Here is a 24,460-nt window from a genome sequence, read left to right as displayed (position 1 = left end):
AGCTTCTAGGGGAGAAGCCTGTGTGACAGTGTCTCAGGTTGTGCCACAAGAGCGAATATTTTCCCAGCTCAGGCATAAAGCAAGCATGAGAATTGCAGGGAGGGCCAGGGCCTCACTGTGTAGTCCAGCCTGGGACTTGGCTTCTCACACCTCCTCTCTGTGTGCTGGGATTACAGGTGTGAACTTGTATGTCTTTCTTTAAAGTGAGGCCAGATAAGCATGTTATCTACCACTGAGTTGTATTTCTGAGGAATTTCTTTTTTAAAAGATTTATTTATTTAGTATTCAATGTTTTACCTGCATGTACACTTGCATGTTAGAAGAGGGCACCAGGTCTCATTATAGAACAAAACCATGTGGGTACTGGGGATTGAACTGGGACCTTTAGCAGAGCAAGCAGTGATCTTATCCATCTCTGAGCCATCTCTAGAGCTTCCTGAGGAATATTTTTAAGCAACAAGATGCTTATTTGTTTGGTTGTATAGTGAGACAGCCAGAGCTGCCTCTCTTGGTATTGGGGCCACATGTCTCACTAATTCTACCCCCTCCCCTTAAGACAGGGTTTCTCTGTGTAGCCCTGGCTGTCCTGGATATACTTTGTAGACCAGGCTGGCCTCGAACTCACAGAGATCTGCCTGCTTCTGTCTCCTGCTGAGCACTGGGATTTAGAGGCTGCACCACCACTACCCACTTCCCACTAATTTTTGAATTATAAATTTAATTTCTATCCCCTGTTTTTTTGAAATTCTTTGTTATATACCCAGATAACCAAGGGTAAGGACAGGCTTTTATTTTTATTGATTGATTGATTGATTGATTGATTGATTGATTGATTGATTTTTTTATTTATTTATTATGTATACAATGCTCTGTCTGCATATACACTTGCAGGCCAGAAGAGGGCACCAGATGTCATTATAGATGGCTGTGAGCCACCATGTGGTTGCTGGGAATTGAACTCAGAACCTCTGGAAGAACAGGTAGTGCTCTTAACCTCTGAGCCATCTCTCCAGCCCCCCAGGCTTTTGTTTTTTATACTCCCAATTTAGTCTTGTTTTATAGATGTCGTTTTCAGCAGATGAGGCACAAAGCCTGTCATAGTTATGTTGGGGGATCTCAAAGAGGACAAATGGTTTAGGAACTGTGTAGCCTGCACCCTGTACTCAGAATGGATAGGTATTGACACATCTTTTCTTCTCAGCAGGACAAGAACATCAGAGGATTGAGTTCGGTGTTGATGAAGTCATCAAACCAAGCGATGGTTTGCCAAGACCTCCTAGCTACAGTATATCAAGCACCTTGAACCCTCAGGCACCTGAGTTTATTCTTGGTTGTACAACTTCCAAAAAGACCCCCGATGGCATAGAAAAAGATGGGACCTACAGCTCCATTGACCAGTACCCGGCTTCGGCCTTGGCTCTGGAAAACAACTCTAACGTGGAGGCAGAAGCCTTGGAGAACGATGGTGGCACTGGTAGTCTTGGCCAAAGGGAGCGTAAAAAGAAGAAGAAGCGGCCCCCTGGATACTACAGTTACCTGAAAGATGGTAGCGATGAGAGTGTTTCCCCAGCTGCCCTGGTCAATGGCCATGCCAGTTCAGCAGTCACGAACAGCGAGGGTATGGAGGACGCGGAGTTCATGGTGGACATGCTTCCTTCAGTCATGCCCAGGACTTGTGACAGCCCACAGAATCCCGTGGACTTCGTCAGTGACCCTGCCCCTAAGAGTCCTTTCCCCAGAACACTAGGTGGTGATGACAGGACTGCAGGGCTGCCTGAGGGCTGCCATGGCACTGATTTTGAGCAACCCTGCCTCCCTGCAGACAGCCTGCTAAGGACAGCTGTGACGCAGCCCTATGTTGGCACCGATACTACTGAGAATCTCACAGTTGCTAATGGAAAAATACTTGAATCCTTGAGCGAGGACACTGCTGCCAATGGGGTAGAGTTACACACTGAGGAGAGTGCAGACTTGGACTCTGCAAAGCCTGAGAGCCAGTCACCTCCTGCCGAAAGCGCGCTCTCTGCGTCTGGCGCCATTCCCATTAGTCAGCCTGCAAAGTCCTGGGCTAGCCTCTTCCATGATTCTAAGCCCTCATCTTCCTCGCCCATGGCATATGTGGAAACCAAGTGTTCCCCCCCTGCCCCATCTCCCCTGGCTTCTGAAAAGCAAGTGGAAGTCAAAGAAGGGCTTGTTCCAGTTTCAGAGGATCCCGTAGCCATAAAGATCGCAGGTACAGTTTAACAGGCAGGCTGACTGAGGGGGGACAGGCCTGAGGGCTGCACACTGCAGTATGTTGGTGCCCACAGTGGCAATAGCTCACCTGTGTGGTAATAGGAAGCAAAGGGCATGTGTGCATTAACATTATCCAGAAGAAAGGTGGTAGGAGAGGGCGCGATGCCTGTATGTAAGTGAGAAAACCCCATATTTACTATGAGTTCTTCCTTACTGACAAACTCCGTTTCACTCTGCATTTCTTGGTCCTGTACTGTGGACTGTATGACACGTGTGCCCTGTGCTGAAGCTCAGGTACACTTGAGGTATGATGGTCCTCCTCAGTTCATACTCACTTCCTACTCTTTTCCTATATCAATACAGAAAAAGACATTAAAAAATAAAGTGCAGCCCCTCTCCCTCTCCTTACTAACTTTGGGCCGAGTGGATTTCTTTAGAATTGTAGCAGCAAGGTGAGATAGGAAGTTAGAGACAGGACCTGGATGCTTAGGTGCAGAAGCACGTCTCCAGGTCCCCAGCTCCCAAGATGGCTGCCATGTGCCCTTGGAGTGCTCAGAGTCTCAGCAGACAGTACTACGGTATAGCCTCTTGGTGGCTGGTGGTGACAACAAATTACTGCTTTTAAACATCACATTGGGAACACAGACTGTAATTTCAACTCAGAGGACACTAAGGCAGTTTGAGGCCAGCCTGGCTTTAGTAGCAAGACCTTGTCTCAAATAAGAAGCCAAAACACAGATGAGAATAACATTTTATTCCCTATGTGTGATACATTATTCTGAGTATTAGTGTTCTGATCAGAAGATGGATAGGATTTGCATGTTTTGTTTTGCTTTGCTTTAAAAAAAAAAAAAAGATTTATTTATTGTATATACAGTGTTCTGTCTGCACTTACACATATTGGCCAGAAGAGGGCACCAGATCTCATTCTAGATGGTTGTGAGCCACCATGTGGTTGCTGGGAATTGAACGCAGGACCTCTGGAAGAGCACTGACTGCTCCTAACCTCTGAGCCATCTCTCCAGCCCTGTTTTGTCTTTCATATAACATCTTGTCGTGTAGCCCAGGCTGGTCTTGAATTTGCTTTTAGCTCAGGCTTTTCTCCTGTTTCTACCTCCACTGAGATTATTTATTTATTTATTCTTAAGGTTTATGGGTGTGTTTGGCCTTCATGCATGTCTAGGCAACACTTGTATGTCCGTTCCAGCAGATGCCAGAAGAGAGCATCAAATCCCCGAGAACTAGATTTGCAGTCTGTTTTAAACCCCTAATGTGGGTGCTGGAAATCAAGCTCCAGTCCTCTGGAATAGTAGCTGGAACTCCTGAGGATTGTAGTTTTGAAGGAAAGTAACTTCTCTGCAGCCTTCCTCACCACAAGACTTTTTTTCTAAATATGTGTTTTGCCTGCACGTGCACTGTATGCGGGTGCTGGGAATTGAACTCATATCTTCTACAAGAGCAACAAGTGCACAGAGGCATCTCTCCAGGCCATTTTTCTTTCTCAGTTTCACTTTGTAGCCCAAGCTTTTCACAGATCTGTGCTGCCCTTCTTCCAAGTGCTGGGATTCTACACACACACCTCCATGCTCTGCATGGGTTCTTCCCTATATATTGCATACAGTTCTTCTAGAATGTATTTGCTGTAGGTCTGGGACATGGCTCAGTAGCGAAGAAGAGCACTCATGCAGGCATGAGGATCTGAGTTTGAATATCCAGTATTCAGGACAGGCATGGCCTGTCATAACATCATTGTGGGTCCAAGACAAGTACATTCTGGGAGCTTGTTGGCAAATGGATGGATCTCTGACTTCTAGGGGAGGCAGGGCAAATCCTAACAGCAAAAGAAGCACTAGCTTTAACCAGCTGGTCTGAGTGGTGGGGAAACATTCTTGCTTCTGTTTATGTCACTAAATGCATACTGGCTTGCCTTGTTTTGTTTTTGTTTGTTTGTTTGGCTTTTCGAGGCAGGGTTTCTCTGTGTAGCCTTGGCTATCCTGGACTTGCTTTGTAGACCGGGCTCACAGTGATCTGCCTGCCTCTGCCTCCCAAGTGCTGGGATTAAAGGGGTGCGCCACCACCGCCCACCTGGCCTTTCTTTTGGGAAATGTTCAAGACAGGGCTTCTCCGTTACTGGCTGTCCTAGAACTTGCTCTGTAGGCCAAGCTGGCCTTGCACTCACAGAAACCCACCTGCTTCTCTCTGCCTCCCAAGTGCAGGGATTTAAAGGTGTACAACACTCCTGCCCTGCTATAGTAGTGGCCATTTTTAGTAGGAGTAACTGAGTCAGGATAAGCAGTAGAAGGAAACCTGAGGGGCATTAAACTGCTGTTTGAAGGCCAGAGAACAGTGTCTGCACAGTGGGGAGTAAGTGAGCAGCAAAGGAGCTCAGGGCTGGCCTGGAGAGATGGCTGCTCTTCCAGAGGGCCTGAGGTCATTATAGATGGGCTCAGAGCCATCTACAGTGAGACCTGGTGCCCTCTTCTGGTGGCACCAGGCAGGCAGAACATATTGCATACATAATAAATTAGTCTTCAAAAAAGCCGGGGAGTTGGGGGGGGCGGTGGCTCATGGCTGATGGTGCTGCCCCCTTGTGAGCACAGGCCTTAGTAGGCTGCATGTGTTTTCCTTGTCACTGCACCTTACTTTTAATGCTCTAGTATTCCTGGGGCTTTAGAAGAACATAGATCACATCCTAAACTAAGCTGTCAAATGCTTCTGGAGCACAAGGTTGGATTTCGTTTAAAACTTGGCATCAGTAAGCCGAGCGTGATGGTGCACGCCTAAGTAACTCCAAGCAAGGAGAGAAACCCAGCTAAGTGCCCACATTAAATCCCAGAGGACACGAGAACCTGGTGAGCTGGGGTCCTGAAGTCTGCCCAGCCATGTGGGCTTTGCTGCATCCTTCATGCTGCTGGATGGTCACTGTAAGCTGAGGCTTCCCAGGGAAGGAGTGTGGCGTTGAGGACTTGGGTGTGAGTGACGACAATACAGTCTCCAGACCATTGTTTAGTTGGTTAGCACTGGCTTGAGACTCTGCTCTACTGGTAGACAGGTCACTTTGCTGTCCTGCCTGGCTAGAAGCTAAGGTCGCCCATGTTCTTCCCCAGGTGGCAAGAGTGAGGAAAGGAAAGCCTAGAGGCGTGGCAGTTACTAAGTACTAGTAGTTGGGTTAGGTGCTGGAGTATGGTTAGGTACTGGGTAGCTAGGCTTACAGGACAGTGCCAGCTCCACTTAGGACATCCCTCAGATCTTATGATAACAAAGTGTAGGAAAACTCATCACACGTAAGCTTGTGCAGCCGCGAACACTCGGTGCTAACCCCATCCACGTGTAGGTTGTCTGTGTTGCATCGTTTACACTATGCCTTGAGATTAAAAGGGACGTTCAGTGATTTGGGTTTTATGGTGTCCACAGATAGCATGAGAAAACTCTGGACTCTGCTCAGCCTTTTGGCTGATTCAGCGTGTTTTATGAGTCATTTAGCACTGCCATTCCATAAGCATTGGTTTGAGTAGCTCCACCAACTCCCATGAGAAAGACCTATTGGGGGCCATTTTCCCAAAATTGCCTTGAATAAAAAGAAAAACTTGGAGAATTTAGTGTTGCAGCCAGTTGTAGTGTTTGCCTCTGAGGGAAGATAAAGCTTGAGAAGCTAGCAGTAATGACCTGAGTACACTCAGCGGAGCTCAGCCCTCTCCACAATCACATGCTGCGCATTAGGCTAGAGTGAGCCAGTCCCCAGCTAAGTAAATGAGTTGACCCCAGGCAGAGGGAAGAGCCAAGATCTTTTGCAGCCTCTCCCTTGCTCTCTCTGGATTCAAGAAGGTGGATGCTCCACTTTTAATCTTAGCATGGAACTGGAGCAGTAGATGTTGTGGAGGCTTTGATCTTTTTTCTCTTTCTGTTCTCTTTTGGTTTTTCAATTAGCAGTAATTGTGCCTCAGATAAACCTCATTGGCTACAATACTGCCACTGCACAAAGCTGCTTTTTTGGTTTTTCAAGACAGGGTTTCTCCACACAGCCCTGGCTGTCCTGGAACTGGCTCTGTAGACCAGGCTGGCCTTGAACTCAGGGATCCACCTGCCTCTGTCTCCTGAGTGCTGGGACTAGCCACCCTGTGGGAAAGAGTAAGCTTTGTCACAGGTGGAAACAATCTTGGCCGGCTTTACCCTTGGGGCACCCCATGAATACCTTGTGAGAGGCTGTTTGGAGCCTTCCTGGGCTTAGAATTCAGGAAGCAGAACTGGGAACCCCACCTGGGCTATTGTTTTCCTAATTGACCTCAACGGGAGAAGGAGACCGCCCTTTCCATGTGACTGAGGGAGGTGGGGAGGAGAAAACAACTAGTGCAGCCCAGGCGAGAGCGCGGAGGGAGCAACAACCGGGCCGGACCAGCACGCGGGACAGAGAGACACCTAAGGACCCGTTCCCTGGAACGGATACCGGAAGGTTCATTCTTCTGTCCCTTTAACCTTTTTTCCTTCTTGTGTATGCTAGTTGGGTTGTATAATAAAGTTTAATTGTTAAAAAACAGAGCCAACACCACCCCCTCACTGCTGAGGTTTTGATCTTAACTTTAAGGTATTCAACTGGGCCTGGTCGTGTGACGCACTACTTTAATCCTGGAAGTGAGTCTGGGACAGCCAGGGCTGCACAGAGAAAAACCCTGTCTCAAAAAAATAAAATAAAACAATATTCAACTGGAATCAGCTTTAAAGCAGCTTGTTTCTTTTGAAATGGAGATTATTGATACATAGTCACAAAATGTTCAAAAGTTCTGGTTTTGGAGAATATAGATTATTTCTTTTTGGGATGGAATGATGAAAGATGTTTTTTCAAACTTTTATATATTCTTTTTTGTTTGTTTTTGAGAAAGGGTTTTTCTGTGTAGCCTTGGCTGTCTTGTAGAACAAGTTGGCCTTGAACTCAGAGGAGGGGGGCAGGGGGAGAGAGGGAGAGATCTGCCTGCCTCTGCCTCCCAGTGTGCTGAAATTATTCCCCCCTCCTCTCACCTGCCTCTGCCTTGTGTATACTGGAATTTGTGTGTACTGTCTACCACACCTAGTTAGATAGATTTGTTTTTATTTTACGTCTATGGGTGTTTTGCCTACACCCGTGTCTGTGTACTGCATATGCACAGTGCCCAAGGGGGCCAGAAGAGAGTGTGGTGCCCTCTGGAACTGGAGTTACAGACCGTTGTTAGGTGTGTGTGGTTGGGAACTGAACCTGGTTAGTTCAGTTAAGTGCTTTTAACCACTGAGCTTTCTCTTTAGCCAAGACTGCCTCTTTTTTTTTTTTAAACATCTCATGATTTATTTTATACATGCATGTGCACAGATGCAAGTGTGTGAGCACCCAAACACGAGTGCCGTGGTCAAAAAACAACTTGGAAGCTGTTTCTCTGCTCTACTATGTGGGTCCTGCAGTTGAACTTAGACTTAATGGCAGCTGAGCCACCTGCTAGCCCTGCCTCTTTCCAGGGGATGCTTGTAATGACTCATGATTTATTTCTCCACATTGTCACTGTCCTTACTCCAGAAGTGCGTTATTAGTTCATTGCATCTGTTTGAGGAGGAGTTAACCTCCTGCCAGCTGCACCTCTTATTCTGCCGCCTGTCTGCATGCTTGTAGGTGTTGATCAGACCACTGGGGGGTGCTAAGAGACAAGCTTGCTGTCTTGCAAGGAAAACGGAAACTGCTTATTGACCTGTTGGCTCTCCCAGGGATGGGCAGTGTGGAAGCCAGCTTGAGCATATGGTTTCCCAGTAAATGTCAGAGAGGAGTGGATGGGGTTGGGGTGTTCTCGGGTCTGCAGAGCTCTGCTGGCTAAAGAAGCTTTCATGCTGTTCAGGCCGTCACCTGTTGTGTTTTTAAAGCAGGGTCTTGTTTCTGCCGCTTCAGTGCATACTGTACCCAGGTAGGTGGCCACAGCTTTGGGGTGAGTCTCATCTCAGCTGGCAGTCAGTCCTCCATAGGAATTCTGAGATTTATTTTGTTTGTTTGAGTAGGGTCTCTCTCTGTGGTCCTGGTGCAGTGTGGTGATCCGACACCCACTGGCCTCTGTCTCCCAAGAACTGGGATTAAAGGCAAGCATCATCATCCATTTCCCACTTTTTAAAAATGCGAGGTTTCCTGGCTCAATTTTCTAAAATGTGGATTCTGGGCCTCTGAACTCAGGCCACTGGGCTTGCGCCTTCTCCTTGCCCCTGCAGTTCACAGTTGAGGCTGCTCAGAACAGTGGGCACAAGAGGGAAGAAGTTCGTCTGGTTCTCCATGCCTGTTCCTTGTTGGTCTTTCCGCTTCCTCCAGTGCCTGTGCCAAAGTAGAGGTGACTATCATGGTACCCCATCTCTTCTCCCACCTTCAGCCAGTCCAAGAAAGCTTTGCCTCTCAAACCACCAAGAAAACAATTTCTCCCATCCAGAAACCTGTGTGTGTTAGGCCACTGTCTATCTTAGCTCCTCCCGTCATGTGGCCGTGTCTAAGGTCTGGCCAGGCATCCCGTTAGGCAGGACGCACTGGCTCTCCACTCTCTTACCCAGTCCTTGCTCTTCTCCCTGTTGATACCATAAGTATACACTGCGCTGTGAATTTGAGGGGAGTGTGTTGGGAACACGGCATGCAGACACCCGAGTGTAAGTTACTATTCACAGTGTTCACACCTTGCTGACCCCAGGCAGGGCCCTTTCCCTCCATCTTTGTCTGTGGTTCCCTCGGTCTCTAGCTACTCTCTTGCTATGTCTGCAGACCTTAACTGCATGAAGCACACTCCCCAGACCCTTTTAGCTGAACCTGTAGTATGTGGCGACTCAGCTGGGACAGTGAGTTCCTCGTTACCTATCTGTGAGCTGGCCTAGAACAGGGCTAGTTACAGTCTTTTGTGCGCAGAGGACAAATGAGCTGTTCACCAGAGGTCAGCCATGGCGGGAAGACCAAGTGTAGTTATGTACATCTTGCCACTGTTTGCTGCTCTGAAACCCTGTGGCATTGCATTGGGGTATGGTGTTTGCCTGAATACAGGTTTGCAGGCCACTGTGACCATCACTGCTGTGGCTTACAGTGGAAGGTGAGGGTACTTGTGGTACAGCCCAACGACAAGTGGGAGAGAGGGAGTGCGAAGGGGAAAGTGAGTGCCACCTTACAGTGCAGATATTTTAAAAACCTTTTAAAGATGTGTGTGTGAGGTCAAATTGTGGGAGTTGGTCCTCTCCCCACCACGAGGGTCCTGGGTTATAGCTCAGATCATCAGGCCTAGCAGCAAGCACCTGTAACTGCTGAGCCACCTCACCAGTCTGGTAAGAGAATTTTCAGTAGGCCTCACTGTACAGTGGAGAGGGAAGAGCCAGGCAGGCAGATCCACAGTTGTGTCTGATTCAGTGCCATGACTCAATGTTCTCATCCGTAAGATGGGCTGTCAGAGTGCCTCTTTGTCAAAGTTGCTGTGAAGTTGGATGTTAACGGGCAGCTCCAGGCACTCACTGGTGGGAGGTGTCAAGTCCTAGGTCTGTGTCTTACTAAGAGGGCGAGCTTTACACATGTGGTCTCTCTGATGCCTTCTGCTGCTTCTCTGGAGCCTATAATGGTTTGTTTTCTCAGAAAGATGGGTGACATAAAATTACTCACTGTGCTTTCTCCGCTGGAGGAAAAGGGAAGGAAGAAGGTGAATATGCACATACACACTTAAGCTGTGCAGATTGAGTTCCTCCCCGGACTTTCCGACCACAGCCTGGGACTGGCCACTACAACTGTTTAATGGTTCTCGTTATTGTGGATGGTGGTCAACACCGTAGATGCCCATTACTGTTTCCTCCTTCCTGTGGAACAGTTTAAAAGTAAAGGAGGCATCGGGGTGTGGCCCTGAATTGGAACCTAGATTGTGTTGATCACAGACAAACTGTTGGTATGGTAGGAAGCAGACAGACAGTGCCCCTAAATGACCGAGTTAGGTCCCGCCAGTTAACACTTGTGGCTTGTAAAGACCAGACTGAGTGTAAGGGACATATTTACTGTAGCCATTATGTAATAGGATTCATTATGGGATATTGGAAGAGCCTTGAACTTGCAGTGTAGATCAGGCTAGCTTCAGACTCAGCCACTACCTCTTAAGTGCTTGGATTAGTGGGTACACTACCACGTCAGGATAAGTTTGTTTTTGTTCTTGTCTGTAAGATAGCGTCTCATGAAGTTGACCCAGTCTAGGACTTACTGTATAGGCTGAGGCTGGCTTTGAACTCCTGATCCTTCTGTGTCTGTCTCCCAAGTACTGTAGCTACAAGGATTTGCCACCACTCATGACTTTCTTGTCTTTGTTTTAAAATGAATTTCTAGTTAGGCCTGATGGCATATATTTGTAATCCCAGTGCTGAGGCAGAAGGATTACTGAGTTTGAGATTAGTCTTGGCTATGTATTATCAGGTCAGTCAAAGCCACTTAGTGAGACCTTTTCTCAAAATCCAATGATGATGAAGACATTTGTAGTTTTCTTTTTACTTTGTTTCCTCCTCCTCCTTTTTTTCTTTTGATTTTTTTCGAGACATGGTTTCTCTGCGTATCCATGCTTTCTAGACCAGGCTGGCCTCGAACTCACAGTGATCCACCTGCCTCTGCCTCCCAAGTGCTGGGAGTGCATGCCACCAAAGCCTGCTCGGTGTGCGCCACCGAGCCCAGCCTTATAGTTTTCTTGAAAAGAGAAAAAGTGGTTTCAGGGGGTGAATCTGAGGAGAGACCTACATCTGAGTGGAGTGAGGAGTTAGAGGGCAGAATGAATCGATGATTTGATTAGTGACTGGCTGGAGCAGTTGTCACTTACTGCACGGCCATCAAGCACCCACTGTGACATGCCAGGTTTCGTGTGAGCCCAGGAGGCACACACTTTGTATAAACATTTTTTATACATACTGTGTAGAAAGGCATACCTTTGAAACTGGTAGCCATCCAGGAGACTTTGCTGCCGGTGAGGCGTGCTGTCAGGCTTGGTGGGGAAGCCACTGTCTTCCACATCTGCTCTCTGCTGCTGCGTGTGTCGGTATGTCTGGCCATCGTGCTTGCTAGTATCCACTCAAAAGATGAGTACTGATGATGTTAGGAGGGAAACACTATTTTGAAAACCGGTTCCTCATTCAGTAACAAAGCTGGCGTTGAACTAAGTGAAGCATTAATGATAAGGGCTTCTGAGGACATACGCTCTCCTGAAGGAGTCTCAGCACTTCAGAAAAACACTGCCCACTGCAATGTTGTTAATGTCTTCGTTTGCTTCTTCACTCTTGCAGAGTTACTGGAGACTGTAACCCTAATACATAAGCCAGTGTCATTGCAACCCCGCGGGCTGATCAATAAAGGAAACTGGTGCTACATTAATGCTGTATCCTTCCTGGATGCCATCCCCAGGCCTGGCTGCCATGGTGCTCTTCACTCCGGGTTTATTTGACTTAGTGCAACTTCCACAGGGCAGCTGGCCTGGACTCTGAATGGGCCGTCATTTGGTCTGCCTACTTCATAGTCAGTGACACTCAGTCACGAGCCCCACTCCTCCACCCTCTGTACAGGGATTGATCTGTTGCCCTGGGAAGGACAGAGTCAGGCGTGTTCTGTTCTCATTGGCGAGGCCGTAGATAGGACAGAGTGGTCACATAGAACTGGAAGCTTTGCTCTAACTAGTGAGAACATGATGCTCAGCTAGGCTCTTGAATGTGTCACCCTGGCCAAGAACGGATCCCTACATGGCCGTTACCAGGCAGCTATGCTCTTATTTGGTTTATTTCTTTTTGTGTTTACATATCACAGTAGTTGGGTGTCCTTGGCTTATCTTATTATATGTCTGTTTCATTTCCTTTACACTTCCTTACTGCAACATTCAGACTCTGCAGGCTTTGGTGGCATGCCCTCCGATGTATCACCTGATGAAGTTCATTCCTCTGTACTCAAAAGTGCAAAGGCCTTGCACATCAACACCGATGATAGATAGCTTGTAAGTAAAGAGATCCCACGCGTGCCAGTGCTCGGGGCGCTCCCTGAGCTGAGTCTAACCCTCAGCTCTTGATTTTCTCCTGATGAGGGCTGGACTAGCTTTCTGCTCTGCTTTTATGTTTTCTGAGCCGGGCGTGGTGGTGCGCGCCTTTAATCCCAGCACTTGGGAGGCAGAGACAGGTGGATCCCTGTGAATTTGAGGCCAGCCTGGTCTACAAAGTGAATGCAGGACAGCCAAGGCTACGCAGAGAAACCCTGTCTCAAAAAAACCCCACAAAGTTTTCTATGTATGTTTTGCATACATATATGTAAGTGCACCACAGATGTGCATTGCCCGTGGAGCTCAGAAGAGGACTTGGGTCCCCTGGGCCTAGAGTTACAGCCAGTTGTGAGCCGCTAATGGGTGCCGAGAACTGGACCCTTGTTCCTTGCGTGAGCAGCAAGGACTTTGTACCACTGAGCTACCTCTCCAGCTTCTGGAATTCTTTTTAAAGGAAGATGCTGTTGGGGTTTTCTATGGAAGTTAGCCTGAAGTACGATGAGACTCTGCTGCTTCGTCCTTCAGATTCATAGAAAACCTTGTACTGTTTGCCAGCCTAAACTGCCATTTTAAAATGGCCCCCCAAAATACATATTAACGTAAGAACCCACTGGGTCCTGTCATGTCAGCTGACATGGGTGGCACAGCTTCTGGTTAGTGTGCTGTTGTGCCAAGGCCCGCTCCTAACATGTTCTCTGCTTCCCCTTTCTCTGTTTAGTGTCCGGCTAATGAACGAGTTTACTAATATGCCAGTACCTCCCAAACCCCGCCAAGGTGAGTCAAAGTGAGCAGCTGCGAGACCTTGTCAATGGGAACGTGGAATGGGGGAACAAGCATGTAGTAGATGTGGTCTTGTTGGAAAGAAATGTCCTTTTAAATCTAGGTATTTCCCTGTCCGGATCTCAGCTTCCTGCGATGGGGGTTTGGGTGGCTTTGCTTTCTGTCCTTTATGCTGTCTGTTTAGTTACCAGAATCTGTCTGTTTTTCTTGCAGCTCTCGGGGATAAAATCGTGAGAGATATCCGCCCAGGAGCTGCCTTTGAACCCACATACATTTACAGACTCCTGACAGTTATCAAGTCGAGCCTGTCTGAAAAGGTCTGGGGTGCTCTGTGGCAGCCATACAAAGTGCTCCAGTGAGCTGGTGTAGTTCTAGCTGATAGAGGGCTGAGGCGAGAGGACGTCTGGGAATTCAAGCCTAGCCTGGGCTAGAGAGCAAGTCGCGGATAAGCCTGAACTACCATCAGTGGTTGTTGCTGCTCTTTATGTGTGCCACATGGCCTGTGCTGGAGATGTAGTGGAGTCACGTGATAAGCTAGTGTCCAGTTACTCACATTTAGCAGCACCAGGTATCAAGGACTGAGTCTCACCAGCTCTGCTAACCTGAGTCCAAGCTGGTTATGGGCAGGGCCTGTCTCCTGACTCTGTCCCTCATTGCTGCTGCACTGCACTTGGGTAGAGTGGAGATTCCTGGAGTACCCAGCCTCCATCTTATTCCTGCTCAGGCTACAGCTCAGGCTCCATTGACTTGGCTCTTGCCTCTTGTTTTTTCTTAATACTGCATATTGTGTTACTAAGGGCAAGTGAGCAAAGGAGCCAAGAAGCCTTATGGATGGTCCTGAGAGCTTTTGAGAATGACTGAGGCATTTGTCTAGAGCATTCAGCTGGTCTTCCCAGTTCCAAGTCTGTAATACATTGGCATGAACAGTTCAAATTCAGGTAAAGGAAACTTTATACAAACAGGAAAAATAGTTAAGAAAATGCCATTTAAATGAAGTGGCATAGAAGCTACATTGCTTTAAATAGAGTGAGCTTCCAGGTGTACAAGAAAGATGCCAGCTACACAGCCTTTTTTTTTTTTTTTTTTTTTAAATGCCTGTGATACAGCTTTTCTTGTTGTCTTGGAATTTCAGTTCCTACTACTTGGGATTCAGGATACTAGGGATGCTCTATTGAGGGTGGGGATCAGAAGCACAACCAGACAGCATAAGAGAAGTGTGGTGACAGCGTGCAGCTGCAGAGCCTGGAGGAGGCCAGATGGCAGGAGCAGAGGGAGAGGAGTGCTCAGAGAACTTCCTCAAGCTGAGCCCCTCTAGGGAAGAATGCTTAGGAGTAAAGCACTTAAAAATTTTTTTTATTTAAATAATTTATTCAGATTCCATCTAAATTGTTATCCTCTCACTTGTACCTTCCCATTCCCCCCTCCCTCCCTCCCCCTATTCCCCTCCCCTAGGCATGTGACAGAAGGGGACCTCCTCCGCCACCATATATGATCATAGCCTATCAGGTCTCATCCTGGTAGCCTGCTTACTCTTTCTCTGAGTGCCACCAGGCCTCCCCACCAAGGGGAAGTGGTCAAATAGGGGGCACCAGAGTTCATATCCCCACTCTCCACACAACTGTGGAGACTGTGCTGTGCATTGGCTAGATCTGAATAGGGAGTAAAGCACGTGGGAAGTTAACATCAAGCTAGCGCTTGAAGACCAACTTCAAGCTTGGTGGTTTCCTAGCAGGCTGCAGCAGCTGCTGTGTTGTGGGCATAGTTCAACAGCAGACAGGTCTAGAGCAAAACCTCAGACATGCCCCATATGTGCCACCCCCGTGGCCAACCCTAATTCTATTCATGTAGTCCTTCAGTATTGCAGGGTGTCCTGCCTGGTTGGTAGGGTTTTTGGGGTGCTTAGACTCAGTCTCTTATCCATTCTCGGAGGGATGGATGTCTTTCTGAAGTCCAGGTTTATAGACACCAGCCTAGGCCTTTCCTGGTCTTGCAGTCCACACCTGCTGTGTGAACTCTGCTGCACATGGACTGTGTCCTTCTGTGCCTGCATGCATGTGCACGCAGGACTTTTATCTGCTTTGGTTTAGGATGTCCTGGGAAGTGAGCAGTAGCACCTGAGCTCGACTCACTAGCTCCAGTCTCATTAGGTTGTCCAGGCTGGCCTTGAACTTGTGACCCTCCTGTCTCAGCCTCCTGAGTAGCTTGTGTCCCCATGCCAGGTGGGTTGTACCTTTTGGTGCACATAGGCAGAGTGTGCAACATCAATGCTGCCATGTCTGCAGATCCTTTCGGAGATCGTGTAGTAAACCTGTGTGCTTCACCCGGGAGCCCTAGGCAGATGGCTGCCTGTGCAAGTCCTGATGAATGACAAGAGCTGCGTGGCATGCAGCTGGCGACCGCTGTCTCTGAATGGCTTTGCGGGTCTCTAAGTCACCTAATTACTTGGAGCTGTAGCTTTTCACTTGTGACTTGAGTCCTCGACAGTGGTTCTGTCCAGAGACTAGAGTTGGGTATGGGGTTGCCACTCAGTGCTGAATGTGAATGGTGGCTCAGCACTTGCCTTAGGAAGTGGCCTTCAGTGTCTTGTTCATGAGCTCTATATTTTTAAAGCCGTTTTAAAATAATCATTTGTTTATTTGTTATTTTGTGACTGTCTCACTTTGTAGCCCTAGCTGGCCTAGAACTTACTGTAGACCAGACTGTCCTAGAATTCACAGGATGCCCCTGCCTCTGCCTCCTGAGTGCTGGGATCAAATGTATGCACCACCATGCCTGGCTTTTTGTATTTTTCTAACACTATAAGGTAAAGTGTATGCCTAGGAATTCCACTATAAAAGCACAGAACAGCCAGGCGTGGTGGTGCACACCTTCAATCCCAACAGATGCAGATCACTTTGAGTTCGAGGCCAGCCTGGTCTACAAAGTGAGTCCAGGACAGCCAAGTCTATCACAGAGAAACCTTGTCTCCAAAAACAAAAAACAAAAAACAAACCAAAACCACAGAACAAACTCATGACAACTCTAGGGAATGCACTGATCTGGAATGTTTTGACAGAGGTGAGGTGTATTCCAGGTGCTGTGGGTCCTGTAGGCCTCACTGCAGTTGTTAGAATTAATGTGCCATGTCTGTTCTCAGGGCCGGCAGGAGGATGCGGAGGAGTACCTAGGTTTCATCCTCAATGGACTCCATGAGGAGATGCTGAGCCTGAAGAAGCTCCTTTCACCCACGCATGAAAGTAGGTTCCTCTATATGAGACTTTGCCTGGCAGCGGCTTAAAGGAAGGTTGAATGCCCATGTTACACTTACACACGCACAGGTCAGAGGTTACCTGTCCATCAGTGCTTAGGGTACATTAAAAACTAGTTCTTTGCAGGGTGTAGCTGCCTCCCAGCCCTTGGGAGGCAGAGGCAGGTAGATCGCTGTGAGTTGGAAGCCAGCCTGGTTTACACAGCAAGTTCTGCACTGCCGGGACTACACAGAGAATCCTGTCTTGAAAAACAAAACAAAAACAAACAAACAAAAAACCGAGTTATTTTTTATTACCTTTAGCACAGCACTGAGAAAGCTGGGCTCAGATAACTGGAATTTGTTCATCTCCGTGCTCTTGCTTCAACCTTTACTCAGAAAGAGATTGAGGCCATAGTCACTGTTCTGTTAAGGTTTACTTTGGCTTAGGGTCCCAGAGGGGCAGAATCCATCACAGTGGAGGAACACGGCGGCAAGCCAGACAGCCACATTTCATCCACTCACAGGAAGCAGAGAGGGGACAGAACACAGAGCCAGGCTGTCAGCTGGGCCCTGGCGACTGGTTAGACAGCTCTTGTAGAATCTGCTTGCTCGCAGATTTTGTTCTTGAAGATGTTGCCTAAGCAGACCTTTCCTTTTCAGAACTTACTGTTTCCAATGGGCCCAGAAGCCACCTGATAGAGGACGAAGAGCAGGAAGACACCGGCGAAGGGAGTGAGGACGAATGGGAGCAAGTGGGTCCCAAGAATAAGACGTCCGTCACCCGACAGGCAGATTTCATTCAGACACCTATCACTGGCATTTTCGGTGGACATATCAGGTTTATGCTTTTCCATGTTGCCACAGGGGGAGGTGTGAGAGTGTCCGGATGCTTCCTCCCATCTGCTTTGCCCACTTCTCTCTTGCTCTTCCTAATGCCCTGCCACCAGGGGCTGTGTGCCTCAGTGATCCTGTGGGTGCTGGCCATTGCTCACTGTTGATAGTCAGAAAGCCAACTGGCTTGTTTGTTCTGGTAAAAAGACGAGTGTCTGACTGGAGGCATTGTATTGCTGTACTTTAATAAATGGATTGCTCATGTTTAAGTCTATAGCATGATGTTCTGAACACGGGTGGCTGTGGAGAACTGGTCAGCACACAGACCACCTCCCATGCTGCTCCTTTCCTCATCAGACAAGCCCAGCCACAGTCACCCCTACACTGGTACACCCTGACGCTTTGTGCCCTCTGACCTGGCCCTCCTGCTTTCTTCCCCGACTTTGCTGTGGTTATGCCTCTGTCTGCAGTTGACCCTTTCAAATGTACAGCAGCATGAGCACACATCATTTTCCTTCTGTTTCTTTTTCTTTTCTTTTCTTTTTTTTTTTTAAGATTTATTTATTATTATGTATACAGTGCCCTGCCTACATGTACTTGTGCAGACCAGCAGACGGTGCCATATCACATTACAGATGGTTATGAGCCACCATGTGGTTGCTGGGAATTGAACTCAGGACCTTTGGAAGAGCAGGTGGTGCTCTTAACTACTGAGCCATCTCTCCAGCCTATTTTTTCTTTTCTTTTTTTTTCTTTTTCTTTTTTTCTTTTTTTTTTTTTTTTTTGAGATTTATTTATTTATTATTATATATACAGTGTTCTGTCTGCATGTACACCCACAGGCCAGAAGAGGGCATCACATCACATTACAGATGGTTGTGAACAACCATGTGGTTGCTGGGATTTGAACTCAGGACCTTAACCACTGAGCCATCTCTCCATCCAGCCTTTTCCTTCTGTTTCTAGCTCCAGTTACTTAGGGTAATGTCTTCCAAGGCCACCCGTGCTTTGGCAAGTATCAGGACCTCCTTTTCCAAAGCTGAGTAATACTCCTTCGTATACTCCCACCAAGGTGGCTTTATCCGTTTGCTTTTCAATGAACACATAGGTTGTTTATCTGGGAAACAATTCTGAATGGACTAGATAATTTAGACACCAGAACCTCATGAGCTAGAAAGTGAAGTGGACAGAGGGAGGCACTGGCACAGGAGGACATGTGACCTGGGACCTAAACCAGTCCCTCAGTCAGCTTTCTGTTCACTCACGTCATCCTTCTAAATGACTCTTTTCCCCATTCATTTGCGTTAGAGACTTTTGAGTGCAAAAGTCCCAAGGTACCTTCCAACGATGGTTTAGTTGGCTTCAGAGTATGCCTGGGCGCTGTACTGAAAGACAGCTCTCTTCTCAGGAGCCAGTGGCAAGCGGGTCTGCTCAGCAACAGATTGAGCAGCTTTCAGCAGGAACTTCTTTCTGCTTCTGTCCCACCCCACCTCACCCCAAACGAGGAGGGCTGAGGAGCCAGCTGGGCCACCCTGTGACATTGCACAGGCCCCCTTTTCCTCTGGTGTGCTTCCTGGCCTGGGGAAGGCGTGTCTTGGCAGACACGTCCCCGCCCTGGGATGAGCCATGGTGGCAGGAGTACCAGTAGCAAGAGGCCAGGTGGCGAGCAAGAGTGAAACACGCCTGTGCCCTTTGCTGCCCTCGCCATCCAGCCTGGAGTTGGGATTGTTGAGCGTGCCTGGGGCGATGAGCGTTCAGGCTGCCACAACACATCCTTTGCACTAAGGGCAATATGAGCTATAGCCAGCATGACAGATCTCAGGTGTGCCTAGGAGCGATGGCAGGAAAACCAAAATCTCCCCCCTCACCCCACCCCCCACCCCCACCCCGGCCCCCGGAAGAAATTGCTGTCATGGTTGCGTGCCCCAGCCAACCTCTGTGGGGTTCCTGTCCCAGTGGGTGGGGGAAGGTCTTTGTGTTGAAGTTCTTTAAAAGCAGAGATAAGGAATTACTGTTGTTATTTATTATTTTAGTCAGGGTCTCATGTACGCTGGCCTGGCCGTGAGCTCAGCAGTGGAGGTACAGCCACAGCTAACGATGACTGAGTTCTGATCCTCGCTCCTCCACCTCCCAGATGCTGGGATTACAGGGACCTGGCCTGCTGTGAGGTGCTGAGGTTAGAACGGGGCCTCTTACACACCAGCAGGCATGCTCTGCCCCAGCCACTCCCAAGCCTAGACAAGGATTGTTTAAGGCAGGATCTCTGTAGTTGCCCTTGCTGACTAAACTCACGGCATTCCTCCTGCTTCAGCCTTCCAAGTGCCTGGCTGATAGAGTTCTGACTACCTGACTGCTTTTAAGACAGAATAAGACTGTTGATTCTGACAAGAGCCCCTCCTGTTATTCAGTCTTTTTGCAGGTTTTTTTTCCCCCTAGAGAAACACAACGCCCCCCCCCCAACCCCCCTTTTTCTGATAAATTTAGGACTGTGGAGTCAAGAGAGTCTTGTTTCTGCACTTTGTTTTGGTTTTACAAGGTGGTTTCTCCATGTAGCCCTGGCTGGCCTGGAGCGAATCTGTAGACCAGGATGGCCTTGAACTCAGATCCACCTTTCTCTGCTTCTGGAATGCTAGGATTAAAGGGGGCGTGCCACTACTGCCCAGCTTTACTTTCATTAAAGTTTTGGGACTGAAGGACCACCAGTCGTCTTCCCACTCCAAAGGAAGGTTGGGGCGTTAGACCTGAGAGAACAGCTGCTTCTCACGGTGTCTGTCCTGTGGAGTCCAAGTCACCTCTCGCCAGCTTTACTCTCTCATAAACCAGGACACCAGGCTGCACAAGCAAGGTCTTTTATTGAATCTCAGAGTGTTTCCTGGAAGAGGTTAAATGAGATGAGATGGGCTTACAGTTTTTACTCAGAAGAACTTAAAAACAGAAAAATGCAGGAAAACAACAACTAAGAAAAGTTGAGTCGGTGCCCTACCCACAAGGCCAGTTGCCTCTCTTCTGGATTGCTAACATGGTTTTTATTATCCTCGGCTTGCTCCCATTCCTCCTCCTGTTGTTTTTATAGACTGAAAGCAGCATTAAAAGCCCTGTTCCCCCTGGGGATTTCCTCCATCTCAGAACAGGCTGTGTGCGCTGTTAAAGCCTTCCAGGTGGGCGAATTTAGTAGCTGCTACACACTGTACTCAGGTGTGCAAGTGAAGAATTTGAAAGTTGAACCATCTGAGTTAAGCTGGATACCACAGGACCAGTTGCTAATCACGGAAGCTGGTAGTCAGCGGGAGTTATTTTTAAATCAGAGTGGTTTTGGCTTTTCTGTTGTCTCTGGTCTTCTGGGAGTGATACTGAATAAACTTATTTTGAGTGTTTATTCCTTCTCTGTTTTAATCTTTAGGGAAAGTGACACAGAGTGGCCTCTTACATCTCTTCTGTCTTTCATCGCAATCCTTAGGTCTGTGGTTTACCAGCAGAGCTCCAAAGAGTCTGCCACTTTGCAGCCATTTTTCACACTGCAGTTGGATATCCAGTCTGACAAGATACGCACAGTCCAGGATGCATTGGAAAGCTTGGTGGCGAGAGAGGCTGTCCAAGGTTACACCACCAAAACCAAGCAGGAGGTATGTTCACAGCTGGCCAGGAGCCCTTACATGCTTGGACAGAGCACAGCTCACATGAAAGAAGCTGACTTGAAACCACCTCTCATGCCAGTTACTTTACTGAAAAGCCCCAGATTTTCAGGATGGACCAGTTGAAAACAGATGGTCCAACAGCTGTGCCCCCGGCTCTTGTGACCCACGGAAATGTCTCCCTTCTGTCCCCGACCCCAGTCTGCATTTCATTTTCTGGCAGTCTACTCTGGTACCCTGAAGTCAGCCGATTTCCAGCAGAGGCTGAGTTAGGGTGCGAAGGCGGTTCCGGGCACATCTGTGTTGCAAGATCACAGATCGTTAGGGGCCCTGACAGACAGACAGACAGTTCAGATGCACGCTTCTCTTGGATGTCAGTAGACAAGGAGAAAGTCTTGAGTCCCTATTGTGAGCAGTTACGAGCTTGTGGGGAGAGGCCAGAGTCTGGGTCTCGGTGTGCCTGCTCTCCCGCTCTGCATCTGTGGCCATCTTCTCTAGCATGCCTTTTGTAGCCTGGCATTGCAGTCACAAGGCTGTCTTGGCAGGGTTGAATGCCTGCCTGGTTAGGGTGCCACTTTTTTGAAGAGGTCCTGGCATTGGAAAGCTGTGGACTCCTAGTGGAGTGTAACGGCTACACGATTTTAAAAAAAGGTCCCAGCACAATCCTGTCTTCAGGAAATGCCCTCCTGTGACTCGTGCACTGAGTAGAGAAGAGAACCCAGCTGCAGCGGCCTGAGGCCTCCTGCTCTAGGCCACGCCATGCTCTGGGGATCTGCAGAGGAGGGTCTGATTTGGTTCTGGTGGTTGTTTTGTTTAAAAAATGATCAAGTGCCAGGAGCCAGAGGAGGAAGCCTGGTAGCCAGCCTGAGTAAGAAGAGCCTGCCTGAGGACGTTTGTGCAAGAGATGGCCGCAGAGGTGTCCGTGTGGGGCGCCTGGCTCAGCCTGTCGCTGTGACTCTGCAGAGGTGGAGTGCTGTCTTTCAAATGATTACTTAGATTCTCTTTCTCTTCATGTAAACCATGAGGCTTCAAGGGAAGACTGAAGATAGATTTCGTGGAGAAAAACAAAACAAACACTAGCTCTAGGCAGAGCCTGGGAACAGTACTGCGTGGGCAGAAAGATCATTCCGTGCTCGCCTGGGAATTCCTCCATCACACGTAGTTAGTGCTTCCTAAAGACCGTAAAAAAAACTAGAGGGACGTGATAACAGAACCACAAGCCAGTTACAGGGACACATGGCTTCAGGGTTACTCAAAATGTGTGTTTGGAGAAAGATACTAAGTGGGTTTATGAATGAGAGTGAAAGGACAGGCTGGTACGTGCCAGTTCCAGCCTTCGCTCAGTCAGTGTGTGTTCTTAGCCAGTTTATCACTGTAGAGCCAAGGTCTTCACTTGGAGGCCACAGATGGGTGCTTTGGCAGGGGTCTGGAGGGGTCTGGGTATGGCTGGGCAGCCCCTCAGGGTGCTGCTGCCGCCAAGCAGGCCTGTGAGCCCCAGCCACTTTGTCACAGGTTGAAGTGAGCCGCAGAGTGACTCTGGAAAAGCTGCCCCCTGTCCTTGTGCTGCACCTGAAGCGCTTCGTCTATGAGAAGACGGGTGGGTGTCAGAAGCTGGTCAAGAACATTGACTACCCCGTGGACTTGGAGATCAGCCGAGGTAATGCAGGGCCCCGACAGGCCCAGTCAGGGCTCTCTCCGCTTTACACTTACCGACATTTGTGATTTTTATACTGAAGTTCTCGTTAGAGAAGTAGGCCTATTTGGTTCAGGGGTATTTTGCTTGCAGTATGGTTGTGCCCTGTGTGCATGACTGGTGCTAGCGGAGGCCAGAAGAGGCCGCTGAGGCCCTGGGGTTGGAGGCACAGATGGCTTTCAGCTGCCATGGTAGTAATCAAACCCAGGTCATCTGAAAGAGTAGCCAGCATTAACCACTGAGCCCTGTCTCCAGCCTACTATTTTGTTTTATATTTTGGTTTAGTTTAGTGTTTGTGTTTTAAAGCAGGGTCTCACTATTAATGCAGTAAGTGCAGGCTGCCCTGGAGCTCACTCTGTAATGCCTGTCTCAGCTTCCTGAGTGCTGGCATTAAAGGTATGTGCCTGTGCCCAGCATGGATAGAGACAAAACTGAAACAAAACATGATTTGACTAGATCAGAAAAGTAGAAGAGCAGCTATAGGCAGCAGCTGGTACTGGCAGTGCATGCCTTCTGTCCCTAGACAGTGAGATATGGTACTGCATAGCAATGTGCTGAGCGCAGCCTTCCATGGGCCCGTGTCACTCAACAGTGAAAACACATTGTTTTGGTCTAAACTTTTTTAAAAAAATTGTATGTAAGCCAGGCATGGTGGCTCATGCCTTAAATCTCAGCACTTGGAAGGCAGAGGCAGGCAGATCGCTCACTGTGAGTTCGAGGCCAGCTTGGTCTACAAAGCAAGTCCAAGACAGGCAAGGCTAACACAGACAAACCCTGTCTCTTCTCATACCAAAAAAAAAGTATATAATTGTTTATCTGCATGTATTTGTACCACATACCTGCCTGGTGCCCCCAGATATCAGAAGAGCTTGTCAGATACCCCAGAAATGGAGTTATGGATGGGTGTGGGCCACTGTGTGGGTACTGGGAGCTGGACCCTGGTCCTCTGCAAGAGCAGCCACCGAGCTGTCTCCACCCAGCTCTGACAGCATGTTTTGAAGGACTCCAAGAGACCGGAACTCTACTATAATACAGGCTGAAGGCAACCTTTTCTTTGCTAAAGGGTTATGTATGTGTTTTGTGTTGTGATGTGTGAGTAGGCAGGCATGCCAAAGCGCCCATGTGGCCTCAAAGGTCAGCTCTCACCTTTTATTTGTGATCTGGCCATACAACTGGGGACACTCAGCTTGTATAGCAAGAACCTTTACCTGGGGAGCCGTCTCACTGCTGCCCTCCATTTTTTCCCAATACATTGTAAATAGTTTATGTGTGTCCACGCACATGCCCTGGTGTCCATGTGGAAGTCAGAATGCACGTGTAGGAGCCAAGTCTGTGTTCACAATGTGGCTCTGAGAGTCCAAAAAAACTTCACACACCGAGCATCTGCGCCAGCACAGAACAGCTGCCCTGAAAGTGTCACAGTTGTGACAAACATCTTAGATGGTGCTGGAGCCTAACTCAGGGAGTGTGGCAAGCCCAGGCAGTCAGGCAGTCAGGCAGCAGTGTCTTTTCCTGAGCTTGGGGAGATCCTCCCTTTGTCCCACCACGGTGTACCTGGATCCTGCCTCCTAGTGCAGGAGCTGGGTGTGCTGTTGGCTCCTGCTCCATGCCTGTCTATACCTTCTGGTTCTGTTGTGACACAGCTCTGGGCCATGGCCTGTCCGTCCAGCCTCTGGCCCTCAAGTGGTGTGGGCATTGTTCGGTGGGGGCTGTCACAGTCAGTGCTACTGTTCTGCGAAGATTTTGCTGAAGTGTTGCTGTTTTGTTTTTCAGAACTACTTTCTCCAGGAGTCAAAAATAAGAATTTTAAATGCCACAGAACCTACAGGCTGTTTGCAGGTGGGTATGTTCGCCCACTGTTCCTCAGACACAGAGAGCAGCGAGTCTGTATGTCCTAGGCCAAACCCCGAGGGAGCACACTGGCCCAGAATGTGCATCCTGGAGAGCTTGGGTTTTCCAGGAAGCATTCGGGACCGGATTTGCCCTGAATTGGGGCTGACACAAGGGAGGGTTCTCACAGCGTGTGAGTGTCTGCCTGAGACCGCGGCCTGCA

At 48.5% G+C, this 24,460-nt stretch overlaps 1 protein-coding gene across 2 annotated transcripts in view; it reads left to right on the top strand.

Annotated features, from left to right (window-relative positions):
• USP10 (ubiquitin specific peptidase 10) overlaps positions 1-24,460 on the top strand; it is a 52,554-nt gene that overhangs the window by 27,022 nt on the left and 1,072 nt on the right. The window contains exons 4-13 of one of the 2 annotated variants that reach the window (XM_084757446.1): positions 1,205-2,233; positions 11,506-11,597; positions 12,094-12,203; positions 12,961-13,016; positions 13,236-13,339; positions 16,159-16,258; positions 16,912-17,089; positions 20,540-20,705; positions 22,227-22,371; positions 24,181-24,246. In XM_084757446.1, coding sequence (XP_084613572.1) covers positions 1,205-2,233; positions 11,506-11,597; positions 12,094-12,203; positions 12,961-13,016; positions 13,236-13,339; positions 16,159-16,258; positions 16,912-17,089; positions 20,540-20,705; positions 22,227-22,371; positions 24,181-24,246 — 2,046 coding nt within the window. Of the gene's footprint in view, positions 1-1,201; positions 2,234-11,505; positions 11,598-12,093; positions 12,204-12,960; positions 13,017-13,235; positions 13,340-16,158; positions 16,259-16,911; positions 17,090-20,539; positions 20,706-22,226; positions 22,372-24,180; positions 24,247-24,460 lie in introns of both variants that reach the window. The other variant, XM_084757445.1, reaches the window with a different exon arrangement.

The sequence above is a fragment of the Acomys minous genome (assembly GCF_964271855.1).
Source record: "Acomys minous genome assembly, chromosome: 14".
Lineage (NCBI taxonomy): Eukaryota > Metazoa > Chordata > Mammalia > Rodentia > Muridae > Acomys > Acomys minous.
This window is presented reverse-complemented; position numbering and strand designations above follow the sequence as displayed.